Raw genomic sequence first — 22,639 nt, forward strand, 5'->3', positions numbered from 1 at the left:
CCTACACACACAAGCATACACACACACACACACACACACACACACACACACACATGCACGCACGCATGGACACAGTCAGACACGCACACAACGCGTGCGCACAGCAAAGCCCAAGCCAAACCCATTCTCCAGCCTGCTTTCTGGAGTTGGGAGCTGTCAGCCTGCTGGGAGGGATGGGGGGAGGAGGAAGGGGTGGGGCTCCACTCTGATTAATTACCTTAGGCATTCAGGGGTGGGGCTTCCTTCAGCCATCTGCCTGAGATATGGGAGGGAGCTGGCGAAAGGAGGAGGGGGAAAGACTGCCAGAGAGGAAGAGAAAAGAAAGGAAGAAACACTAGAAAGAGAAAGGAAGGAAAGCGGTGTAAAGGGAGGTCAGTCGCCCACTTAACCACTAGCTGGGGGGAGGGGGTGGCAGAGAGGCGCGGCGGTGTGCCCCAGCACGGCGGCTTCCAGCCGGTTATCTTCCGGCCCTCTTGGTTTATGGAGAAAAAGAAAATGGTAACTCAGGTAAGACTCATGCTTCCTCAGCACGTTTCTGTCTCTGGGATCTGAGACAAGGTCTAGGGCGGGAGTGTAGCCGACCAAGTTTTAATTAGGGTTGTCTTCTTAAAAGGGCAGATTTATTGTTGTCAGCTGAGATGTTGCTCTGTGTCTATCGACATGTACCACATACGTGTGTGCTGTGTGTCCCTGCCCTTTTCTCTCCCTCCCTCGGCTCCATAGCAGATTCCCATTTCCTGTACTGTGCAGCTGTAGCTCAGGAAAGAGCCTGTGGGGATTTGTCTACCTCTTTGTCTTGGTTCTGAAAAGAGGGAGGGAGAGAGACTACAAGGGTAGGAAGAGATTCTGGAGACTGCCAGAAAGGGGAGAGGGAGTGACTTCCTTTTAAGAATCGCAAGGACATCTGGTTCACTTAGGTTTCTCAACGTTGATGGAATTACAGTTTTGGTGCCTTCTGTCTAAACAGCTTATTAAAAATGAAGACTAGGAAAGAATGTTTCATTTTCATGGCTTTGTCACTGGCAGATGTTTTCCATAGGAACCCACAACACATGCAGGTACTGCTTACCACAACGAGAGGACAGACGTGAATGTATAAGTGGCAATTGCCCAGCTTTAAAAGACATTTGAAGGAGATGGAGTAGGAAATGGAAGGTCTGCCTCCTCTCCCCACCCCCTCCTTTGCCTCTGTGGTCGTGTCAAGCAGTGTCTACTCTGCATTTTTAGCAAGTCATTCCCAACAAATGGAAAGGTGCTTGTTGTTCCCACACCCCTGGCAGGACTGCTTCTCTTCTTGTCACCCTTCTGCATGTTCCTTTTCCCTTTTTCCTTCACGTGTGGGTTGAGAGGAAGTGATGAGGCTGTGATTTATCAGGGGATATAATTTCCATGCTTGGACATTCAAACCCCTTAGTCTCAAGCTTAGGATCTGTTTCGCCCCAGGCTTTTAAGCGGGTAGGGGAATTTCATCACTGGATAGAGCTTTCCTTTTAAGGAGGCTGCCCCTTTTTTGTATTCTCTCTCTCTTCTTTTCCTCTCCTAGTCACCACCGGAGGGCGACGAGAGGCAGCTAGCTATCAGATGGAGGCATCTTTGGAGCTGGAACCCTGTTTAGTTAAATGTTATATAATGCCCTGCAGTGCTGTTTGGATGGAGCAAAACCCGCAGGGAGATGATCCATCCTGACCTAGAGGGAAGTTTCAAAGAATAAATCTTCCAAAGTGATTTTTCACCAAATCTGACTTTGCAGAATTATCAAGAGACCTTTCTTTCTGGAAAATGGAGATATTCTTGAAAAATGTTTTTCTTATAGTTTATTCCTTTGTGGAATCTAATTAGCTCTTTTGAAATATTGTTTTATTTTGTAAAAATCTCCATAAAAGGGAAAACCTATTTCCGGATTCCCTTTGTTGCTTATGAGATGACACTTGCTTAACCTTGAAGCTCTATTTCATTGACTAGCAGTATTGGAGGGTACAGCTCTCAGTTCTCAGTGAAGGCCTTGCAGCCGCTTGAATTCTCATATGCATTTTTAAATCACTGAAAGCATCTAAATACGAGTTTTTGGAATCAGGCTTTTCTGTGGCCTCATGCAATATATCACCGCTTACTCTATTGAAGCACTGAGTGTGTGTGGCAGGTCAGAATGTATGTGCTCTTGTGCGCACTTCATACTGTGCTCTTGATCGCCAGGATGTAAGAAAGTGTCAATTTTAGGAATGAGGTTGAAAAAACAAGTGGAAACTGGAAAGGGGGGGGTATGTGTGTATTTAGTGGTTAAGAATTCTAATAGATAAATTTAAATGTTTGTGTTTTCTAAGGAAAGAAAATTATTTTTCCCATGTTGTATTATACAAGTGAAAAAGAATTTCAGATTTGTGGACTTTTGATACTGTAATATATTTGGCTTGATGTCTATACTATATACATTAAAGTAGTGTAGCTAGTTGTTTATATAGGAAGCTAAGGTCAAAGAAAACAATAAGCCTGGTCAATTCCTCTGTCCTAAGGTTTGTTTGTTTTTTATTTATTTTTTATTTTTTACCATCCTGTTACCTAATAAGCTTTTTAAGTATAACTACACTGGTCAGGGGTGGCTGTCAGAGTTAACTGTCTTGTTACAGTACTTAGTATCCTGGCTAGAAAGTTAAAAAGATATTTCACACCTAGGCTTGCCACATCTTCCACCTTAGACCCTTGTCACCAGCTCTCTTTCCCATCCCTGGGTGGAAGAAGGAGCTTTCATCATTATTAGATCAGCAGTTGGTACTCAGTCTGTGCTTCATTATTATATATGTTCTAGTTTTATGTGGCCTTTTTGGTTGTAATTAGCATACTGCTCTATCATTTACAGTAATTGGTGCTCTGCTTTTTTTTTTTTTTTCCAAATGGCAAAATTCTTGAGCAGTAGAAGCCAGACGTGCCTACCTCTTACTCATATTTATGTTAGAGAAGTTTGTCACTGAAGTCCCTTCTTAATTTGATTCACTCAAGAGTGGTGCTGTTCCTGTCTATAGAAATAACAGGGTGAAATAACGAGAAAAGGCATTCTCCTAATATGTGTGAAATGCAAAAAGCAAAGTTGAAAATTACTTCACCTAACTAATTGTTTTTTAATGTTTAGCAAACACTGTTCATTGTTGAGGGGGAAAGTGTGTTAGGCAAAGAGGGAAAGACTTTATAATATGAATATGGAAGCAGATTTTTTACTCTAATGGTGTGAGACTGCCAGGTTGTATGGAGCACAGAGCCTTCCCTTTCTTGCACATGTCAGTGCTTTGCTGGCATTTTCTTCAAAATCTGTTTTCCATCAGAACCAGCAGGAGGGAAGGTGTTAAGAATCTGGGAGGTTGGGAAGGAGGCTGCTGTTCCTTTAAATAGTGTGGTGAGCCCATGTGGCAGCAGGCCTCTGTGGAGTGTATTCTTTTGTAATGAATCACCAGCTCCATTGTCTGCTATCTCCCCCGTCGTAGCTGGGAGGCTCTGAAGTCTTTCACCTGAGCTGCTGCCACTCTTCTGTTCTGGGTGTTTGGGAGAAGAGGGGAGTGAGGAGGGAATTTTATGCTTTCATTAAAGACAGATATGGCAGTAGGTGTGCTTGCTTTGTTTCATTTTCTCCTCTCCTTGTTTTTGCTGTTGAAATGAGCTAGAGTTGGGCATCTTGTTTATGATTTTGCGAAGCACATCTCATTTCTGTGAAGTCTAGGAGTCCCTCAGGCTATTGAGTCTCCATTTTGTGGCCTTCTCTAAAGTGATTCCATTCCCCTGCCTGCCAGTCCTGCTCCTTTCCACTGGACCTCATCCCCCTCCATCCACAACGGAGCCCACACTGTTTGTTTTGGCACACTTTCTACTTTCTATGGGCTGCACAGGATTCTGGGGAAGTTTGGGGATAGGCGGAGATGTGGGTTGGAGACTAAATTTATGTTCCTTTACAATGAACAACAAAAAAAGGGCTCACTTTTTCCAGCGATTTGGTTTCTTTCTGAATTCTTCTGCACTGCTCCACATCTTTAGTTTTAACCATTTCCTTACCAAGGCCAAGACTGACTCTTGAAAGTATCACTATTCTAAAAATTATTTTGCTTTCCTGAAAAGATACCCAGAATTCCACAAATGGCACTGTTGTAAATCTGAGCATTCTTAGATGTACTAAATGGTGTTTGCCCTGTCTCTCTCCCCAACATACACCTTTTTCTTTTTCTTTTTCCCTTTGTGCCTTCTGCCTGATTTGGCAGTTGAGACTGGGAGGGCTCAGTGTTTGACAGCCTCCTGCTGAAGCTTACTGTTGCAGAGGATGTCTCTGTGCTGAGAGGTGGTGACAACCCTCACTTCTTGTGGTGATTGAAACTCCTAAAAAATTGCAGTTTCACATTGTACAGGTGGCCACTGCAAACACTTCCATGTCTTTGACTTTTGGTTCGTGGAATGCTCAACTTTTAACACTTTTAAAAATTTTATTTACTATCTTTATTTTATGTGTATCCATGTATTTGCCTGCATGTTTGTAAGTGCACACATGTTGTGCAGTGTCCACGGAGGACAGAAGAGGCCTTCAGATCCCCTGGAACTGGAGTTACGAACAGTTGTTAGCTGCCATGTGGGTGCTGGATTTGTATCCGGGTTTTGTGCAAGAACAGCCAGTGTTCTTAACTGCGGAGCCATATCTCCAGCCCCTGTAATACCTTTCTTTAGGTTGTTCCATGGACACCTATTTGTAATGTTCAGACTGTCACTCAAGATCTGTCACATACTCAGTCTTCTTTCATCCACCCCAATCTCATGGATCTGAGGATTTGGGCACAAGTGCTGTCTTCTAAAGTCATGAGTCCTCACTTGACTAACCCTTGGCATTCTGAAACTACTGACAGTTCTTTTTCTGCACATTCCCACAGCACAGTTTGTACGTGAACTCTCCCAATCACAGATGGAATGGCTCTTCCAGGAAACTTTGCCATTTGGACTCTAGCATCTTGTTCTTGGGCTCAGGTGCTCAGCCTCTCCTAAGTAGTCAGAATTCTGCACCCTTCCACTGTGATAGGATGCATTTTTTTGCCACTTTCCAACCTCTTAAACGTTCCTCTGTTACTTTAGAATGATTAAATTCAAGTAACCTTGGAGTCAGATAATTCTTCAGAGGTCATTTCAGAGTGACTCACTTAGAATGGTAGCCTGATTTTGTCAGGTCTGTGCTTAAACCCTACCTTTGTTGCTTTCAGGCTCAAAGTAAAATCCTGTGTGTCTTTCAGGGTCCCTAAGGCGCTGCAAGTATGGAGCCTGCTTGTCTGTCCAGCCTCATCTCTCACCCATACTTCACTCCAGTGGCACTGGCCTCCTTGTCACCTCCTTGAATCACCTCGCGCCTTCCTGTCCAAGGCCTTGCTTCTCACTTTTCCTGCTCTTTTCACAGAATCCACAGGGCTCTGCTCCCTCACACCCTTTTCCTCAAGGGAGATTGTCCCATCTAAACCAGCACTCCCTGATTGCTCCTATTCCCATCCTTTTCACATTGCCTGTTACCTGTCTGTTGCCTGTCTCCTCCGCTCTCTGCTACCTTAGGAAGAAGAGAATAAGCTCCATGAGATCAGGAATCTCATGACTAGTCTTCTGTTCCTGTTGTATAGAACAGTGTAGCACGGTTATAGTAATAGCAGCTAATCCTTTATACAACAGTATGATGTATTGATGTCAGATATTGTCCCCAGCACTTTATCAATATTGTCAATGAATCTGATGCCAGGATTTAAACCCAAGTTGTTCGTCTCCAGTATTCTTGTTGTTAATTACCACCAATAATGACTGTCATTAAAATAATTTTGTATACCTACTTTGCACCAGTGTTATATCACAGTTACAAAGGTGACATTATGATTGCTTGCACTTTTTTTACAATATGTATTTTTACTTAATTTTTGTGTATTTTACACAAAATATCTTAATCATATTTAGAGCCCCCCTTCCCTAGCTGCAGTAGCCTCACAGCCACCCCTCTACCAGATTTCAGATATTCTGTCATATATGTTAAGACCTATCGAGTCAAATTTGTGTCCCCAGATGTTCCTCAGTGTGAGCTCATTCTTTGGAACCCTGAAAGCCTATTGAGCATCACTCCCTTAAAGAAGACCAACTCTCCCTCACCCAGCAGTGATCAGTTACCATTAGTTCCTCAGCTAAGGTTGGGGTTTCTTACCTGTTTCTCCAGAACTATGCTTTGAGTTTACATGGATCTTTTATGTGCTGTCACCATCCCTGTAAGTTCATATGAGCAAGTTCCCAGCTGCCTGGAAGACAGACTGTGTCCTTTTGGTCATCCACCACCCCTGTCTTTCTTTCTGCCCCCTCTTCTCCAATGATCTGAGAGCCCTCGGTAGCAGAGGTTTAGTAGATTCCTTTCAGGGACATGTGCTCTGCTGTTTCTTATTCTCAACATTTTGGCCAGTTGCGGCTTTCTGTGTTCATCGCCCTCTGTTGCATAAGGAAGCTTCACTGGTGAGAGTTGAGAGATGCATTAGTATACTCTAGCCCCTCTTCTGCTATGTTCTATGAGCCTTACATGTAGAGGTTCCATTGTAGAGTGTCACTTGGGGCTGGACATCTCACAGATACTTATTTTCTGTATTTGACCAGTTATAGAACTCTGTAATAGTCTTCATCTGTTGCAAAGGGAAGTTTCTTTGAGTAGTGAGATGTACACTTATCTGTAAATATTAGGATCCATATTTAGCATATAGTAAGAAATTTTGTTTGTCTAGGATGTGGCAGACTTAGGTTTTCCCTACAATCTGTGACCTTTCACCAGTCACTTTTTAAGCAGATGTCTCGCACACCCTCCTTTGAGGTAGTTGTTTTCTCCCCCCTTTTTTTTCTTTTTTCTTTCTTAAGGTAACTCTGAGTACAAATAGAGATTCCAAGCCTAAGATCTACTTAATTTTAAATTCGTGTGTTGCTGGATTATACTGGCAGTCAGCCTCATAAGTAATACCTCCATAGTCCATTGTTGAGTGTTAAAAGCTGATATGTTTGCCTTCACCCAGTTGAAATCTGTTTGCATTTTTGCCTTCTCATTATCTAGAGTGTTTCAATCTCTTTTACACAAAAACCAAATATTTGAAGGTACTCCCTTTAATCTTCTGTTGTCTTGGCTCATTTTCCCTAATTCCTTAAATTATTATTCATAAATAAGAAAGTATGTTTTCCAGAATCTTTATTGTCCTAGACTCATATATTGTCCTAGACTAATTGCATTAATTTGCATAAATGATTTATCTTTAACTATTAAATTGAAATATCAATTACAGTGGTACTAAGTATATCTGTCAAAAGTTTTTGTTTTATAATATTTTTATGTGTATGAATGTATTGCCTGCATTTGTGTAAGTGCATTCTTGTCATGTAATGCCTGCAGAGGCCAGAAGAGGGCATCAGATTCTTTGGAACTGGAATTACATATATTTGTTAGCCGATTTGTGGGTGCTGGGAATCGAACCTAGGTCCTCTGTAAGAGCCAATGCTCTTAACCGCTGAGCCATCTCTCCAGCCCTGTTTTATAATATTTTTTTGACTTTACTCCATTTTATAGCTTATTGATTATATAACACTGTCAGGAATTCATTATTTGAAAAACAAAGGGCTATAACCCTCAGTTCCTTACTTTTGTGTTCTATTATTCGTCATGCCACCACCTGACTGGCAAGAACCTGCTTTTCTTACAGCCTCTAGGTCTTGCCTAACTCCTCAAAGGCCACTAGCACTGAGATTCTGTTTTTTATTCATTTATATATGTGTGTGTTGGTTGCATGTGTGTGTACACTCACATGTGCTCTTGCCATAGTACATAGGTGGAGGTCAGAGCACAGCTTGTAGGACTAGGAGTTGATTCTCTTTCTACCATCTGAGTCCTGGATCTAACTCAGGTCTTCGGGTTTGGCAAACACCTTTAACCACTGAACCATCTCACCCTCCTGAGAGTCTTATTTAACTTAATTGTTGGAAATACTCCTTTGAAGATGGTAGCTGAGTTAATATATTGAAAATCAGCATTCTATTTTCCTCATGCCTTTTTAAATTTCCTTTCAAAGGACTCTCAGTGTCAGAATATTAGAATAGCATTTTTTATTTCAGGAAATGCATATAGTACATAGCCATTAACAAAAGAAAACAGTTTTAGTGGCCTGGAGAGATGGTTCGGTGGTTAAGAACAGTGGTTGCTCTTGCAAAAGACCCAGGTTCAGTTCCCAGCACCTATGTAACAGGTAACAACCGTCTGTAAGTCTAATTCTAGGGACTCCAATGCCCTTTTTTGACCTCCACAGGCATTGCATGACACAGATGCACTTCATGCAGACAGTACATTCTTACACATAAAAGTAACAAATATTTTTTAAAAGAATAAAGTTTTTAAAAATTTGACTTTGGTGTGCTGGTGCACATTTCTAACCCCTGAAAATAGGGGGCTGAGACAGGAGAAGCGAGAATTCAAGACCAGGGCGGGCCATATTGCAAGTCCCTGTCTAAAAGAAAAAACATTTTTTAAAGAAGTAAGAGTGTGTCTGTCTGTCTGTCTGTCTGTCTCCCTGTCTCTCTCTGTCTTGCAGTCATATGACTGCAGACATTAAATTGAGTATTATAGAAAAATTTTGGCACCAAATTTTGACAATATATCCTTTTTAGTTAAAGGAATATTTATACAAAAAACATGGTGATGGAAACTTATTTTTTGAAATTACTAATGAGTAACTTATATCCACAAACTACCTTAACTATGCTTTTTTTCTTAGCGTTGATTATGTTGCAAGGGGGGTGTGGGGGTGTCGGGGTGTGTGTGCACATGTGTGCCATGGTGTATGGGTGGAGATCAGAGGACAACTTACTGAGTTCATTCTTTCCTTCCACTATGTAGGTTCAAGGAATGAAACTCAAGTTGGCAGACTTGGTGTCAAACTCCTTTACTTACTGAGCCATCTTCCTGGCCCTCCTTGTAAGCAAGACATTTTAAAGAAACAAATTGAAACTTAAGTGAAGAAGATTGAGACTTTGAAAGACTCTTAACTTGTAGCAAAGATTCACCAAGTTTCTGGAAAGTTTGGTAATTGATCTTTTGGGCTTTCCAGGCCTCTGGTCCACCCTGCTGAGCTCTTCTGCTGTTGCCTCAGCAGCTATAGAGTCCACGTGAACAGTGAATGACTAGGTTCTGTAAAACTTTATATATGAACACTAAAATTTGAATTTCATATCATTTTGACATTACAAATTGTTATTCCTTTGAACTGCTTATCAACTATAAATATAGTAGCTTTCTTAGTTTGCAAATTCTACATAAATAGATTGGTAGACAAGGTTTGAACAACAGCCACAGTTTGCTGACCCTTGAGGGATACTGATCCTCACTGTTTTTAGCATGGGTAAGGTTTTCCTGTGTAGCTGGATTGATATGGACATAGTTCTGAACTGCTTGACAGCCCACCTTGAAGTAGAAAGAAACCCTTGGGGCTCGAGAGATGGATCAGCAGTTAAGAGCACTGGTTGCTCTTTCAGAGAACCTGGGTTTGGTTCCCAGAACTTACATGGCACCTAACTTGTGTGTCTGTGTCTTTAGTCCCCCTCTACCCCCGTGTGTGTACTCTTGCAGTTCCTACTACGATGTCATTGTGTGCCCTGATCATTTTGTTACACAATGTCTAATTGTCATTAATCCAGTCTAATTTGCATCTCTAGAACTTTGATACGGATTTTGCTTATAGCTCTCACATACCTTAACATGCTCACTTTTGTCTTTTCATATCTCAAACATATGGGATTCAGAGGCTTTGGCATCCTTGTCTGATAACCCTGACACATGTGTTAGCTGTGGAACAATTCTGAGTGACTTTTCTGCTTCTTTACATGCCTGGAAAATTTTTTGTTGTTAGATTCTGTGAATTTACCTTGTGGATGCTAGATTTATTTTTAATTTTATAAATAATCAAGTTTTATTTTTGAACTTAGCACAGCTCAGTTTCTTAGAAAGTGTGATTCTTTTAGGTCTTGTTTATAGAGCATTGAAGCATTATTAGACATGACTAGAGCCACGTTTAGTCTTCGGCACATTTTTCCCTGCTAGAGAGGCAGAACTGATGCCCTGAAAAGCATTGGGTTTTCTGCTCTAAGAGCAGGTCTCATCTCTCACACTGCATGAGTTTCTAACCGTGTTCTCTTGGGTTCTTTCAGGTGGCCCTTTCCCTAGCCTCAGGTCATTCATGAAGATAACCTTGCACCTAAGAGCAGGCATTGAGCCTCATGTGGTCCAGGCAGCTTTCTTTTCCCTAGGAGTCTGTGTGGTGACCTCTAGCAGGCCTGGACTCTAGACATTTTCTGTGCCTCACTTTGTAGAGACTACCAGGCTCTGTCTCTTGGTGCCATAGCCTGGAGCTCATCCCCGTAGCAAATTGGGCAGTGGTGTGGCTCACCTTACTGTTGCCCTGTCTCCGGGATCAGTGCCCTTCTCTGCCTACTCTGCAGTGCTTTGAGCACTCTTAGCTCATGTCTGGCTCTGTTTTGAGTTGAGCTAACAGTATGAACCTCATTCTTGGTACTCCGTCTTGACTGGAAACAGAAGAGAGATTATTTTTAAATAAAAATAAAGCAGTGTCTCATTTATTCTATTCTTAGTTGATGCATGAAAGTCAGTTGAACAGTAATTCAAGAAGCATTAAGGAAGAATGTATAAGGTGCCCACATGATAGTCCAAGCAGAATGTCAGCTTCACAAATGAGGTATCAACACATGCTATTAGAAGGTGTTATTAGAGAGACATGATGTGGAGGATTTGACGAGGTGGGGAGGGTGAGAGGAAGGCTTTCTGTGTGTGCGTGCGTGCGTGCGTGCGTGTGTGTGTGTGTGTGTGTGTGTATGCTTGCACAAGTTACCCAGTGCAGTATCTGAACCCAGAATCAAATGCTTTTGTACTAAGGGAAGTTTAGCAGTAGTTTAGTTTATAGAGAATCTACGACTGATATAATTTAAAGTAAAAGTGACCAAAACCACAAGAAAAACATAGTTTCTATGTTATTGTAGTTCAGTGTGATTTCTGGTTTGTGTGGAAAAGGAGAAAGACTTTTTTCCCCCATGTATTACCTGTTTTTACAACTCTTACAGGACCAGGAGGGAGAAAACTGAGATTGTCACCTGTTCACTTACACAGCATAGAAGATAGAGGGCTTTGGGTGGGGTGGTAGTTACTGCCCCAGGCCTTTAGGGAATGTTAGAACCCTCAGTGAGCAGTATTCAGACCCTGTCAGCCATGTGTACCTGAAACGCAGTGCGATCAGCCAGCATTTCAGTGAGGAGGCCTGTGAAACTGAGAATGCGTGCACCTCTGAGTGCTGGCCCTGGGCCGGAGCCTGCAGAGCGGTCCTGCAGCCCGAGCTCCTGGCACCCATTTTGAAGTTCCTTTTCTTGAAGAAGTAGGGGATGGGATACTTTTTGGGAAATTGGGGAATGTGTGTTCTATTTACTGTCTGTGACTGTGTTTTATATATCTTTTGTAAAAAGAATGGGACTCCACTTCATTTGTATTGATATCACTGTTTATGGGGGAAAAAAACAGAATTTTGAAATTACAACTCAGCAACTAACACATTTGAACTATGTAACTTTTTTTCTTTTTCATAATAATAGTGATCATCATCTCTACTACCTGTTTTGGTTTCCTTTGTTAAAGCTAGAAGCAGAGCAGAAAGTTTGTAGGCATGATCACAGTTCTCACATGTACTTTGGTACAAGTAATGGTCCCTCTTTCCTTTTTTAATGACTCTTCCAAGGTCACACAGAATGTGAATTTTTTTTTTTTTTTTTTTTTTTTTTTTTTTTTTTGTCTTTTTGAGACAGGGTTTCCCTGTAGCCCCAGCTGTCCTGGAACTCACTATGTAGACCAGGCTGGCCTTGAACTCACAGAGATCCGCCTGCCTCTGCCTCCCCAGTGCTGGGATTAAAGGCGTGCACCACCATGCCCAGCCAGAATGTGGATTTTAACCCGTATTTACCTTTTCAACCTTTTTTTTTTTTTTTAATGTGTACGAATGTATTGCCGGTATGTATGTGCGTGCGCCCGTGTCGTGCAGTGCCGCGGAGGTCAGAAGAGGGCGTTGGATTCCCCTGGAACTGGAGTTAAGGACAGTTCGTAGCTGCCATGTGGGTGCTGGGAATCGAACCCGGGTCCTCTACAAGATCAGTCGGTGCTCTTAACTGCTGAGCCATCTCTCCAGCCCCTTACCTTTTCGAATTTTATGTGATGGTCCCTGTTGCACCCCACCCCACCCCCAGCCACCATGGTTCACATGACATCAGATAGAGTGTAAAGAATATAGACCTTGGGTTGTTGTGGTACTTCACTTGGTAGAGTGCTTGCCTAAAGTGTATAAAACCCTGGGTTCGCTCCCCAGCAGACATAAAACTGGGTGTACTTTACATGCCTCTAATCCTAGGCCTTGTGATATTGAGGCAGGAAAATCAGAGTTCAAGGTTATTTTTATCTGTATAGGGAGTTGGAGGCCAGCTTGGGCTACCTGAGCCCTGTCTCGTTAAAAATAGTGTAGGCTTTTATATTTATTTAACTTTTATTTTGCATGAGTTCTCCCTTTTCTTAGTAAATGTCTGTATGTCATTTAACCAATACTTTGAGAAATGACTATTACTTTTCTGGAAATCCTAAAGTCTTCTGGGATAAGTGGAGATCAGTTTAACTATTTCTTGAATTTTATTTCTGCCCAGAGCTTTTATAGTACAGAGTTCCATATGGAGAGCACTGTGCAAAGCAATAGAGAAATCAAGAGCTTGGTGTCAGCCGTGGTATACACAGAGGATTGCGTCCACTTCCCCATACCCAAATTCACAAATGCTCCAGTATCTTACAGAAAATGATGTAGTACTACATAGAGCCTGTGCATGTCACCAAACCACCCTGCACTGTAACCCTAATATAATGTAAATGCCTTGCAAATAGCTGTTGGAAAGATCTGTAAGTCTTCAGTACAGACCTTTCTGTTCTGAGTATTTTCAATAAACAGCTGAAATGGATGTGTATGCAGATATGGAGGCCGTATTCACTGTCTACAATAACACATGGCTGTTTGAGTCAGGGAACAGATAAATTGTTTAATAACATTCTGCTGACTCTGGAGAAGAAAATACTTAGTTTTATATAACAATATACCTATTTCTTACCTCTTGAAAAGTGCATTCTTTCCCTGGGTAAGGCCCTCTGTCACAGAACCACAGATTGTTAAATCCAAAGTTAACTTTATTTTTAAAATCAAGGTATAATCCAGAGAAGAGTGAGCAGTTTGTTCAAGATTGAATGGCAGTGGCAGCACCAGAACTAGAGCTCATCTCTCCACAGCCTGTCTCTTACTCTCTTACTCATTCTGCTATCAGAACATTTTTAGGGAGTTCAGACTCTTAACATAGGTATTTAGCCTGTAAGTGCTAAAGTATTAGGTCCTTAGGCCCCTCATGCCTGAAAGGGAAAAGTGAGTAAAAAGTTAAACTTCATCTTCCACTGTAATTTTTGTAAATTTCCCCCCTGTGGCACTGGCTAGGGGGCCTTTCACATGCTAGGCCAGTGTTCTGCCACTGAGCTACATCTCCAGCCTGAAACATTATTCTTTAGTGACATTGTATAGTTGATTTGATAGTGATAATGATGAAATTCAAGTAGGGAGAAAAAAAATCTGTCTCCCTGCTTTTTAAGATTGGCAGTTGACTTGATTTTTACGGGCAATGTAAAGAGAAATCTGAGTGTGTTTCATTTCTAAGCAACCACTGAAGTACAAATTGCTTCTTTTTGTGCTGTTAGTGGCTTGTTTCAGATCACCATGGCTGTGTTCTGCATGTCTCCTTAGTCTGAGTGTCTTCCTTGCCTCAGAGACAGGCTTCCCTATTGTTTGGAAGTAGCCTGTTATGGGAGCTCTTTGATGGTCTCTTCTCTTTTTGGTCTCCTTGTGAGGAAAGGATTAGTTACTGCAGACACTGGTATGTATTTCATGGCTGTTCCTGACTGAAGGGTCAGAATCTGTGGCATGGCTTATCATTAAATGAGGCAACAGAAAGCATTTTCCTCTGTTTAGTCTGCATTCTCATCTTGGCCACTGTTGTATTCATGAAGGAGGAAGGGATTCTAAGTGGTAAATACTTGGTTTTTCTTTTGCTTTCTAAGTATGGTTAGATCCTTGCAAATCCCTTGTATCTGTCAAGATTTAAAATAACCTTTAGCATATGGTGTTGGGCCTCTTGGACTGTGAAGTACAGCACATAATTGATTCCCCTGAGTTCTCTAGCTTTCTGCAATTTAAATGTGTATAATGTTGTCTTAGTTTGGCTCTCCATTGCTGCGACAAAACACTCTGACCACTACCAACTTGGGGAGGAAAGGATTTATTTGTCTTACATCTCCCAGGTCATAGTTCTCAGGGAGCCCAAGGTAGGAACTCAGGGCAGGAACCTGGAGGCAGGAGCTGGAGCACAGGCCATGGAGGAATCCTGCTTACTGGCTTGCTCACCTGGCCCCTACTCAGCTTGCTCTCTTATCCAACACAGGCCCACCTTCCCAGGAGTGGCACCACCCACAGTGGGCTGGGCCCTCCCACATCACTCAACAATCAAGAAAATGCCCTACAGATATGGCCAAAGGCCAGTCCAATGGAGGCAATTCCCCAATTGAGGCTTCCTCAACCCAGGTGTGTCAAGTTGACACTAAAGCTATCCAGCATACATTTCTTTTTTTTTTTTTTTAAACTATTCATGTGCATGAGAGAGGTGTGTGTGCGTGATTGTGTGGAGTCAGATGACAAACTCAGTGTTGGTCCTCACCCTCCATCTTGTTTGAGGCAGGATCTCCCTTGTGGTTTGCCACTGGACTGTGTACTCCAGACTAGCTTGCCCACAAACTTCCAGAAGATTCTTTTCTCTCCCATTTCACTCATAGGAAAGCTAGAATTAAACACACATGTAACCGTGTCTAGCTTTTACATGGATATTCCGGGGATCTGAACTTGAGTCATCAGGCTTGCCCAGCAAGCCCACTGGCCACCTCCCCAGCTTCTGTGTCTAAGAAATTAAAGCATAAGTGTGAGGGCTGTTTCGAAAATTGTAGCCAACTCTATTAATTTTATTTTAATCTCCTGATTTGCTTTTGGTGTCAATGACAGCCTGTTGGTGTCACTGAAGGGCTGTTTCAAAGATGCATAGAAATTCCATACATAGCCAGCCTCCCTCAAAGTTATACAGGCATCTAGAATTCTAGAGCTTACGATTGAAGCGTCTTACAGAATGTGAGCCTTGGTTTCTGGGTCAGGATGCTTTCATTTACCTCCTGTCGCCTGTAAGACTTAAATTTGCAAGTATGAAAAGGAACAGAAAATGGCAAAAAGCAGCAATAAACAAGAGTTAAACGCTTTCTGGAAAAACTAAAGCAAATGGAAAAAACTGATAGACAGAAAGGATGAGCCAAAGCCTGGCAGTGGACAGTCAAGGCTTGCTGCAGTGTGATGCCAGTGCACCCAGTGCAGCTGGGGCTTCTGTGCACATCATGCAGCACAGCTACCTGGCATTTCCTAGCTTTCCAAACCCTTTCCCAGGCCTACTCTGCCATCCCCTTTCTTCAGGGGGAAAAGGGGAAAACAACACTGTAACTGCTTATCTCCAAAGAAGTTGATCAAAATGTTTGGGGAAATTTAATTTTTTGCTGTGATATCTGGTAGGTAGAAAAATAACATTCCCCACTAAGAAGCCTACCAGTGCCTCCTCTTCTCTCTCACATTCAGAGTTCCCAGTTGTAATTTTAATGCCAGAGAGACATCGCTTCAGAAAACAGATTAACAGAGGAAACCACACCAGGTTTTTCTGCATGGGTCACTGAAGCATAAGGACCATTGGCAGTCCTAGAGGAACTTTGAGCAGGAGACCAGAAGAAACAGACAGAAAACCTAACCCTGAGAACAGAAGAGAATTCTCAGGAAATGCCGTAGGCCTTCATAAAACTAATTCTGAGTATGACAGAGGGGGAACAATGAAAGAATGCAAAGAATGGGTTAGAGGCCAACACATTGTAGAAGACACACAACAGAAGGGTAGGAGAATAGAGCTAGAGATACCTTCCAAAGTGAGCAGGGTTCAGATGGCTGAAATAGAAGACAGGAATTACTTCTAAGTTGTGTTCCCTGAGACCAAACCTCACCTGCGAACACTGTGTTACCAAGAAAGCTCTCAGGACAAAGTAGAGGGAAACACGGCAGAAAGGCTGAGGGACCACTGTCTAGGCATTGCTATTGCTGGGTTTGGCTAGAAGTCTTGAGGGGAGACCAAGGGTTTCTCTGTCCAGTTCCCATAAGAGGCTGGCATGGAGCTGTTTTATGGGCCATTTTCTCCCATCTCTGCTCTTAAGTTTGTATAAAGCTAACTCACTTGACCTTTCCTTCCTCCAGTAGCCTCAGGAGTAGGGTGTCAGGTCCCACTGCTCACCACAGTGTATTGTGGTAGGCTTCCCAAGCTTCTGTAGCCTGATGTTGCCCACTGCCTTGGGACCTCTGCCTCTTAAGAGATAAAGAGGGGCACTCCTCCTGAGGACTGGGGGAGGGAGGAATGGGGTGCTGGTACTGCTCATAAAGGCACTGTCTGATTTGCTGACAGGTGCATGGACAAATAAAATTTATTGTTATCTTTATTTATGTACATGTGTCTGTGTGAATGTATGCCATGCCTATGCAAGTGCTTATGGAAGCCAGCAGAGGGCATCAGATCCTCTGGTGCTTGAGTTACAGGTGACTTGTGAGTGGTCCAATGCTGGTTCTAGGAACTGAACTCAGGTCCTCTGGAAGAGGACCACTAAGCCATCTCTCCAGCCCCAAAATAAAATTTTAAAAGGAAAAATGAATTAATAAGTGTACCTTATAAACAGCTATCAGAGATCTTTCAGTCTGTAGAGGCCTTCTGCCTGTCCTCCTTGTCTTCCTTCCTCAGGCCTCTGTTTCCCTTTGGTGGGATTTGGTCTCTTCTATACTCAATATCACTTTGCTTACCGCTTTTCAATAGTAACAGAAGTCTATACACTGCTGGATTGCAGCACTTCTTTTGTGTATTTAGAAAATGCTTATTGGGGTTTTAAGTAGTCACTGGATATACAAAGAGGAATTAGAACAGAACTGGGTATTTACTTGCCTTCAAAGAGTTCATGCTCTGTAAAAACATGTGAGTATACAAGCAAATAATTATAACAATACAGTGTTGCAATAAAGGTAAATGTTAGGCTGGGGGATAAGAAGAGGGATTTTTCCTTTTATTTGGGTGAGTCAGAAACCTAGGGAGCAGCAGGTGCCTGAATTACATATTAAGCATTTCCTATGAGTTACCCAGGTAGGTAGTAGCAGAGAGTAACGGATACAAAGATACTGAAGGCTGGCTCAAGATGGGGTACTTCCAGGACTTCAGGCACCTCTCAGAGGCATTGTTCTCCTCAATGTGTCTGCTTGCTCTTGCCTTTGCCGAGTGAGTCACTCAAACCTAGTCTGCCCATACCATGCTATTTCTCTGCTCCAAACTCTTCTTTGAACTGAAAAAGCTAAAATGCCTGCAGTGGCTCTGAGCTTTGCCAGATCCCTCCCAGCTCTCATCTCAGTCACCTACTTCCCTTTGTCACCTACTGCTCTGCCTTACAGGCTGGCCACACAGGCCTCCATGTGTCTCATTCTTAAGTGAGTTCAGCATGTCTTAGCTTCTGGGCCTTTCCTGTTGTTCCGTCTTTCAGGGGTGCTCTTCCATCTTGACATGCACTTTACTGCCTTAGTTTACAAAGGAGTCTGACAGGACTAAGTAAACTCCACAAGGAGAAGTGCTTGTGTCTAATCACTGCTGGTCGCCAGCAATGGATCCAGTCTGTCTTAACTCCAGGCCAAGGGATTGGTGGGTATTAGGTGGCTAGAGTAGACCACAGTGTGGCTACCTTTATTTTCGAAAGAACATTTTGATAGCTACTTAAAATTTAGGTAAAGTTAGAACTTGGTCTCGTTTCTGGATTGGGGGTGGGGGGCGGGGTGTTGTTTTGTTTGTTTTGAGACAGAGTCTCTCTGTAGCCCAGCTGACCTGGAACTTGCTATGTAGATCAGGCTGGACTTAACCTTGCACAGCTCCACCTGCTTCTGCTTTCCAAGTGCTGGGATTAAAGACCATACCTGAAGAAGAACTGTAGAAGACAGGCGTTACTAAGGGAGAAATGTGCAAAAGGGGGGTAGTTAAAGGGGAGGGGGAGAAGGAGGGCTATACAAAGAACTATGGGAATAAAGGGGAAGAAGGGGCTCAAAAGAGGTAGGACCATAGCATACAAAAATTATCAAGGGAGAAATGAGGAAAATGGGGATACTTTAAATGGGAAGGGTGTGGAGGGAGGACAAGATAGGAAGAGAAAGAGGAGACACAAATAGTGTGTAGCTAGTATTAAATAAAACCAGAGAATCATATTAGTCCAAAAACCTACTGAAAAATTATACATAACAATATCCCCTACATGAGTCCGTGAGTATAGCTAAGGACTACATAACAAGAAACAGTGCCATCCAGGAGAAACATTCCTTCAAGTTGTTGGCTAGAGTAGCCTAAGACACTCCTAGAATATTTGATAGTAAGACTCTATTGCTGAAGGCAGGACATACCTTAGACACAGGATTTGGAACAATGGAGCTAGAACTGACCTAGAAGCCACCTCCCCTGAAGACTAGCGCTCATAGCTTTGGAGAGCACTACAAAAGTTGGTAAGGCCTAAAAACCACATCAGTGACCAGCACAGCAAGCAACATTGATGCAGTAGTGACACTTTTATCTTGGGGTTAATCAACAGTTACCTAATTGGACTTAAAGCCCATTCAGTGGGAGGAAACTCATGTCTGATATTGTAAACCTAGCCAAATACACATAGCTGGAGAGGTCATAGATCTTAGAGAAAACCCCAAGGCTCTCTTATCCCTAGACAAATGTAATTTCTTACCATGTGCAAAATATGGATCCTTAAATTTACAGACAAGTATCCCAGTCACCACCCATCAAAGTAACTTCTTTTTCAACAGACAGAGATTATTACAGTTACACCACTAGTGACACCGAGATTCTCTGAATTGCCCGAGCAAAAGTGGCACATCTAGGATACAACCTCTACACCTAAGGCTAACGGAACATAGAACAAGGGATGAAGAGAACACTAATGCATCTTTCAGCTCTCATCAATAAAGCTCCCTCATGTAACAGAGTGCCAGGAATGCAAAAGGCCACAAATGGCCAAAACGCAGAGAATAAGAGTCTGCAGAGTGAGGGTGCTTGAACAGGACTCCTGTATTGAGGTCCACCCACCCAAGGTTCAGGGACCGTCGAGGAAGAGGGGATGGAAAGATTTTAAGAGCCAGGGAGGAAGTACATGACCAAATGGAAATGGTCCTACAGGCACCTGGGACCCTTCTCATACAAACCTCCAGCAATGGTGTATGTCAGCATGCACAAGACCCATACTTAGGCAGACAAAAACCCAGCACAGAATTGTGGAAATGAGCAGCAAACCCCAATATTAATCGAAGAATTATTGGCAGCTGATTACTGCTGGGTGAGGAAGAGCTGATCTTCTTAAAGGGAAGGACTCTAGATAGGCTGACTTAACCTCTGTGGATGAACTTGCACTGAGGGACACCTTGGGGCACTAACTTTACGTGATAGGCCTTAACACAAGTGGAAGGATGTATGAATTCCAGTGGGAAGGTGCCGAAGGGGAAAGGAGGTATAAAGATGATTTTCTGTATGAAGTACACAAAAATTTAATTTAAAAAAATTTTTAAGATTTTTTTTTTAAACAGCCTAAGTAATGATCGTTGAGAGGGGAGAGCTGGAGTTAGAAGCACTTGTGAACTCCCCCACATGGGTGCTGGGAATGGAAAGAGCCTCATAGATTCTTTACTACTGAACCATCTCTCCAGCTCTCTCTATTTTTTTTTTTTTAATAAAGGTCTCATGTAACCCAGTTTGGCCTTGAACTCTCTGTGTAGGCAAATACTTCAGCAACTGAGTTATATTCCCATCCCCCGGAGACTTTTCTTTCTGTTCCTCATAGTATATAACACAGGTCTTCTCTTGTAGTCTTCAATTATTATACGTACTTTAGTAGAACTCTTGTGACCTGCTTTGAACGATTATTTATATTGTAGTAAGCTTCCTCCAGAGTTGATAGAGCAATAAAGAGGACTTAGAGAATTTACAAGTCATCATATAACTGTGATTGTAACAAAATGCAGTTTTGTTCTTTTAAGGGAACAAATTTCCCACCATAAAGAAATAGATTAAAATAGAATGCCATCCATAAATCATGATTATTTTGTAATTCTGAAGACATTCTAATGCCCCACCAGTGTTTTATCCTGAACCACAGTTAGAACTATTTCTAATAATATTCCAGTTTTAACATATGAAGGATTGTAAATTTAATTGTCCATGAAGAAAAAAGTGAATTAACTTAAATTGTAGTGAAAAGCTTGGTTGAAAAACAAGAGAATCATCCATGGATTACATAAACCATCAATCACATTGACTAAGCTAGACATCTAGCCATGGGGGCGGGAAGATCTGTTTCCAAGGAAGCAGCTAGCTGAACTAGAACTGGCAGTCTCTTGCTGCTGATGGAAGACATGATTCATGGGTGTTTGAGGTTCTTAGCTCTGCTTTAAGGTGAAGTAGAGTAGAAGAGAGTTTTTAAGAGGCTGGATACATTAAGATTATTCCAAAGTTTGTCACTTTTAATCTAATAGACTATTGGTTCAAATGTCTTTGTTCTAAAATATTTATTTTTCTGTTTAAATATTCATTGCTGTGAGAGAGAACAAAACTCGGCCTCAAGAGAGAAGTCTGTCTGGTATTTCTCTCTATAAGTCAAAAGGGGTCGGGGGGGCAAGAGAGAGGGGAGGGGGTATGCAGTGCAGTTCATTGGAGGCAGGCTTGCAGTGTTATTGGCCAAGCTTATACCTGCCACGCACCGCCTTGTTTATTTTTCTTCTGAGTTTGGAAGTAAAATATAGTATATTGCTTGTTTAACTTTTATCAACTTCTCGTAAGCATGAGACAGCACTAGTGCCTTCCCGCACTTTCCTTCACATGGCAACCGTACACTCAGCTTTGGGTCCTGGTTCCTTAGTTACAATCACTCTAAAAGAAAGATCCGTGATTAGGCCTGCAGTTCAGTAGATCTGAGTTTTTGAAAAAACAATAGTGCTACTTCTGTAGGCTCCATCGCAGGTGGTGGTTCTCTGCTGGAGGAAGGCGCACTGCATCAGCTGCTGCTGTCCTCTCTACAGCCGTGCTTGTGGACTCGGCCGTCTTCTAGACTGGCTCTTCCAGGAGTTTTCTGAAGATGTGCCCCCTCCACCCACATCTCTAAAGCAGTGCTTCTTGATAACTGTGTGTTGGGCCATCGCCCACCATAGAACGCTGCTTTATGGGAAGGGTTCCTAGTAGGGGTCAAGTCCAGTAAAATGTAGGCATGCTTGCTGTTAGTAATAAGAGAAACTGAGTTTATGGAAGTGGGGACCTGGGTATGGGGCAGTGGTTCCTGACCTGTGTGCTCAGCGTTCTGGTTAACTATGCAGACTGCAGCAGGCAAGGATAGATTGTCCCTCAACTCCTTGCTTGAAATTAAAGACCATTTTGCTTAATTTTTTAGTGGTAATAGGTGTTTGTATTACTAGACTTATTACTGTAAGATCAGTTAGTCTGATCTTATGATTTTCAGGATCCCAGCCATTTTCTAAATCCCAAGTGAAAACTTGGAACCTTAAAAATAACACCCAAATGTAGAAATTTTATGGAGACTTCATATATAGTTTTTTCTTTTCCCTCTGAAGTTCTCCAGGTTACCTAACAACATACATCTCTGGGTATAGTTTGCATTAATTATAAAAGAGAAAATATTACTTTTATCTAAGTTACCTTTACCAGAATTTCAGGATTAGACAGCAGTACTTCCCACTCTGTATATTCAGACTGTGTAACTGCTGGGGGGGCAACAAGGAAACCATTCGTGCAACTTGTACATTCTTCTGGTAGTTTGAAGAAAAAAAAAAAGATAGGAACATTACGTTAAATAACTTGGCTGGTTTTAGACTTCTTTAAAAATACAGAATATTTTAGATATTGAAAGAAAGATTTGAGGGTGGCATTGTAAATTTAAGACTGTAGGAATATGGCCTGGTGGCTGTTCATCTTTAATCTGAGTTACTGACCAGACTTACAGACAAGGGAGATCTGGGCTGGGGGCTGGGGGAGGCGGGGGAGGCAGAAGTAGTAGTAGGTAGACTAGCATTGTGAGTCTAGCAAATTAGCATTGTTTTATCTTTCATGGTTAACTCTGATCCTTGGGGTCTCCTTATCATTCCTCTGTAAACTGTATTTTAAATTTGCTCTAGAGTTTCTTTTCTTTCTCTTTTTTTCTTGAGCGTATGTCTATACATGTTTGAGTATGTGGAGATGTACATATGTGTGCAGGTGTGCATGCATGTGGAGGCCCAAGGGTGATGATGTCAGTTGGTCTTCCACTTATCCTTTGAGACAGGGTCTCAATCAATCCCAGAACTCACAAGTAGGGCTA

The 22,639-nt window shown here is 42.2% G+C and overlaps 1 protein-coding gene across 22 annotated transcripts in view; it reads left to right on the forward strand.

Annotated features, from left to right (window-relative positions):
- The window catches only part of Rbfox2 (RNA binding fox-1 homolog 2), a 288,997-nt gene that overhangs the window by 196,468 nt on the left and 69,890 nt on the right, over window positions 1-22,639 (forward strand). The window contains exon 1 of one of the 22 annotated variants that reach the window (XM_008843082.3): window positions 238-507. The exons of the other annotated variants lie outside the window; for them this stretch is intronic. Coding sequence (XP_008841304.1) covers window positions 481-507 — 27 coding nt within the window. The 5' untranslated portion in view covers window positions 238-480. Of the gene's footprint in view, window positions 1-237; window positions 508-22,639 lie in introns of those variants that run through there. 22 annotated transcript variants of the gene reach the window in all.

The sequence above is a fragment of the Nannospalax galili genome, unplaced genomic scaffold, assembly GCF_000622305.1.
Source record: "Nannospalax galili isolate Female #2095 unplaced genomic scaffold, S.galili_v1.0 scaffold39, whole genome shotgun sequence".
NCBI lineage: Eukaryota > Metazoa > Chordata > Mammalia > Rodentia > Spalacidae > Nannospalax > Nannospalax galili.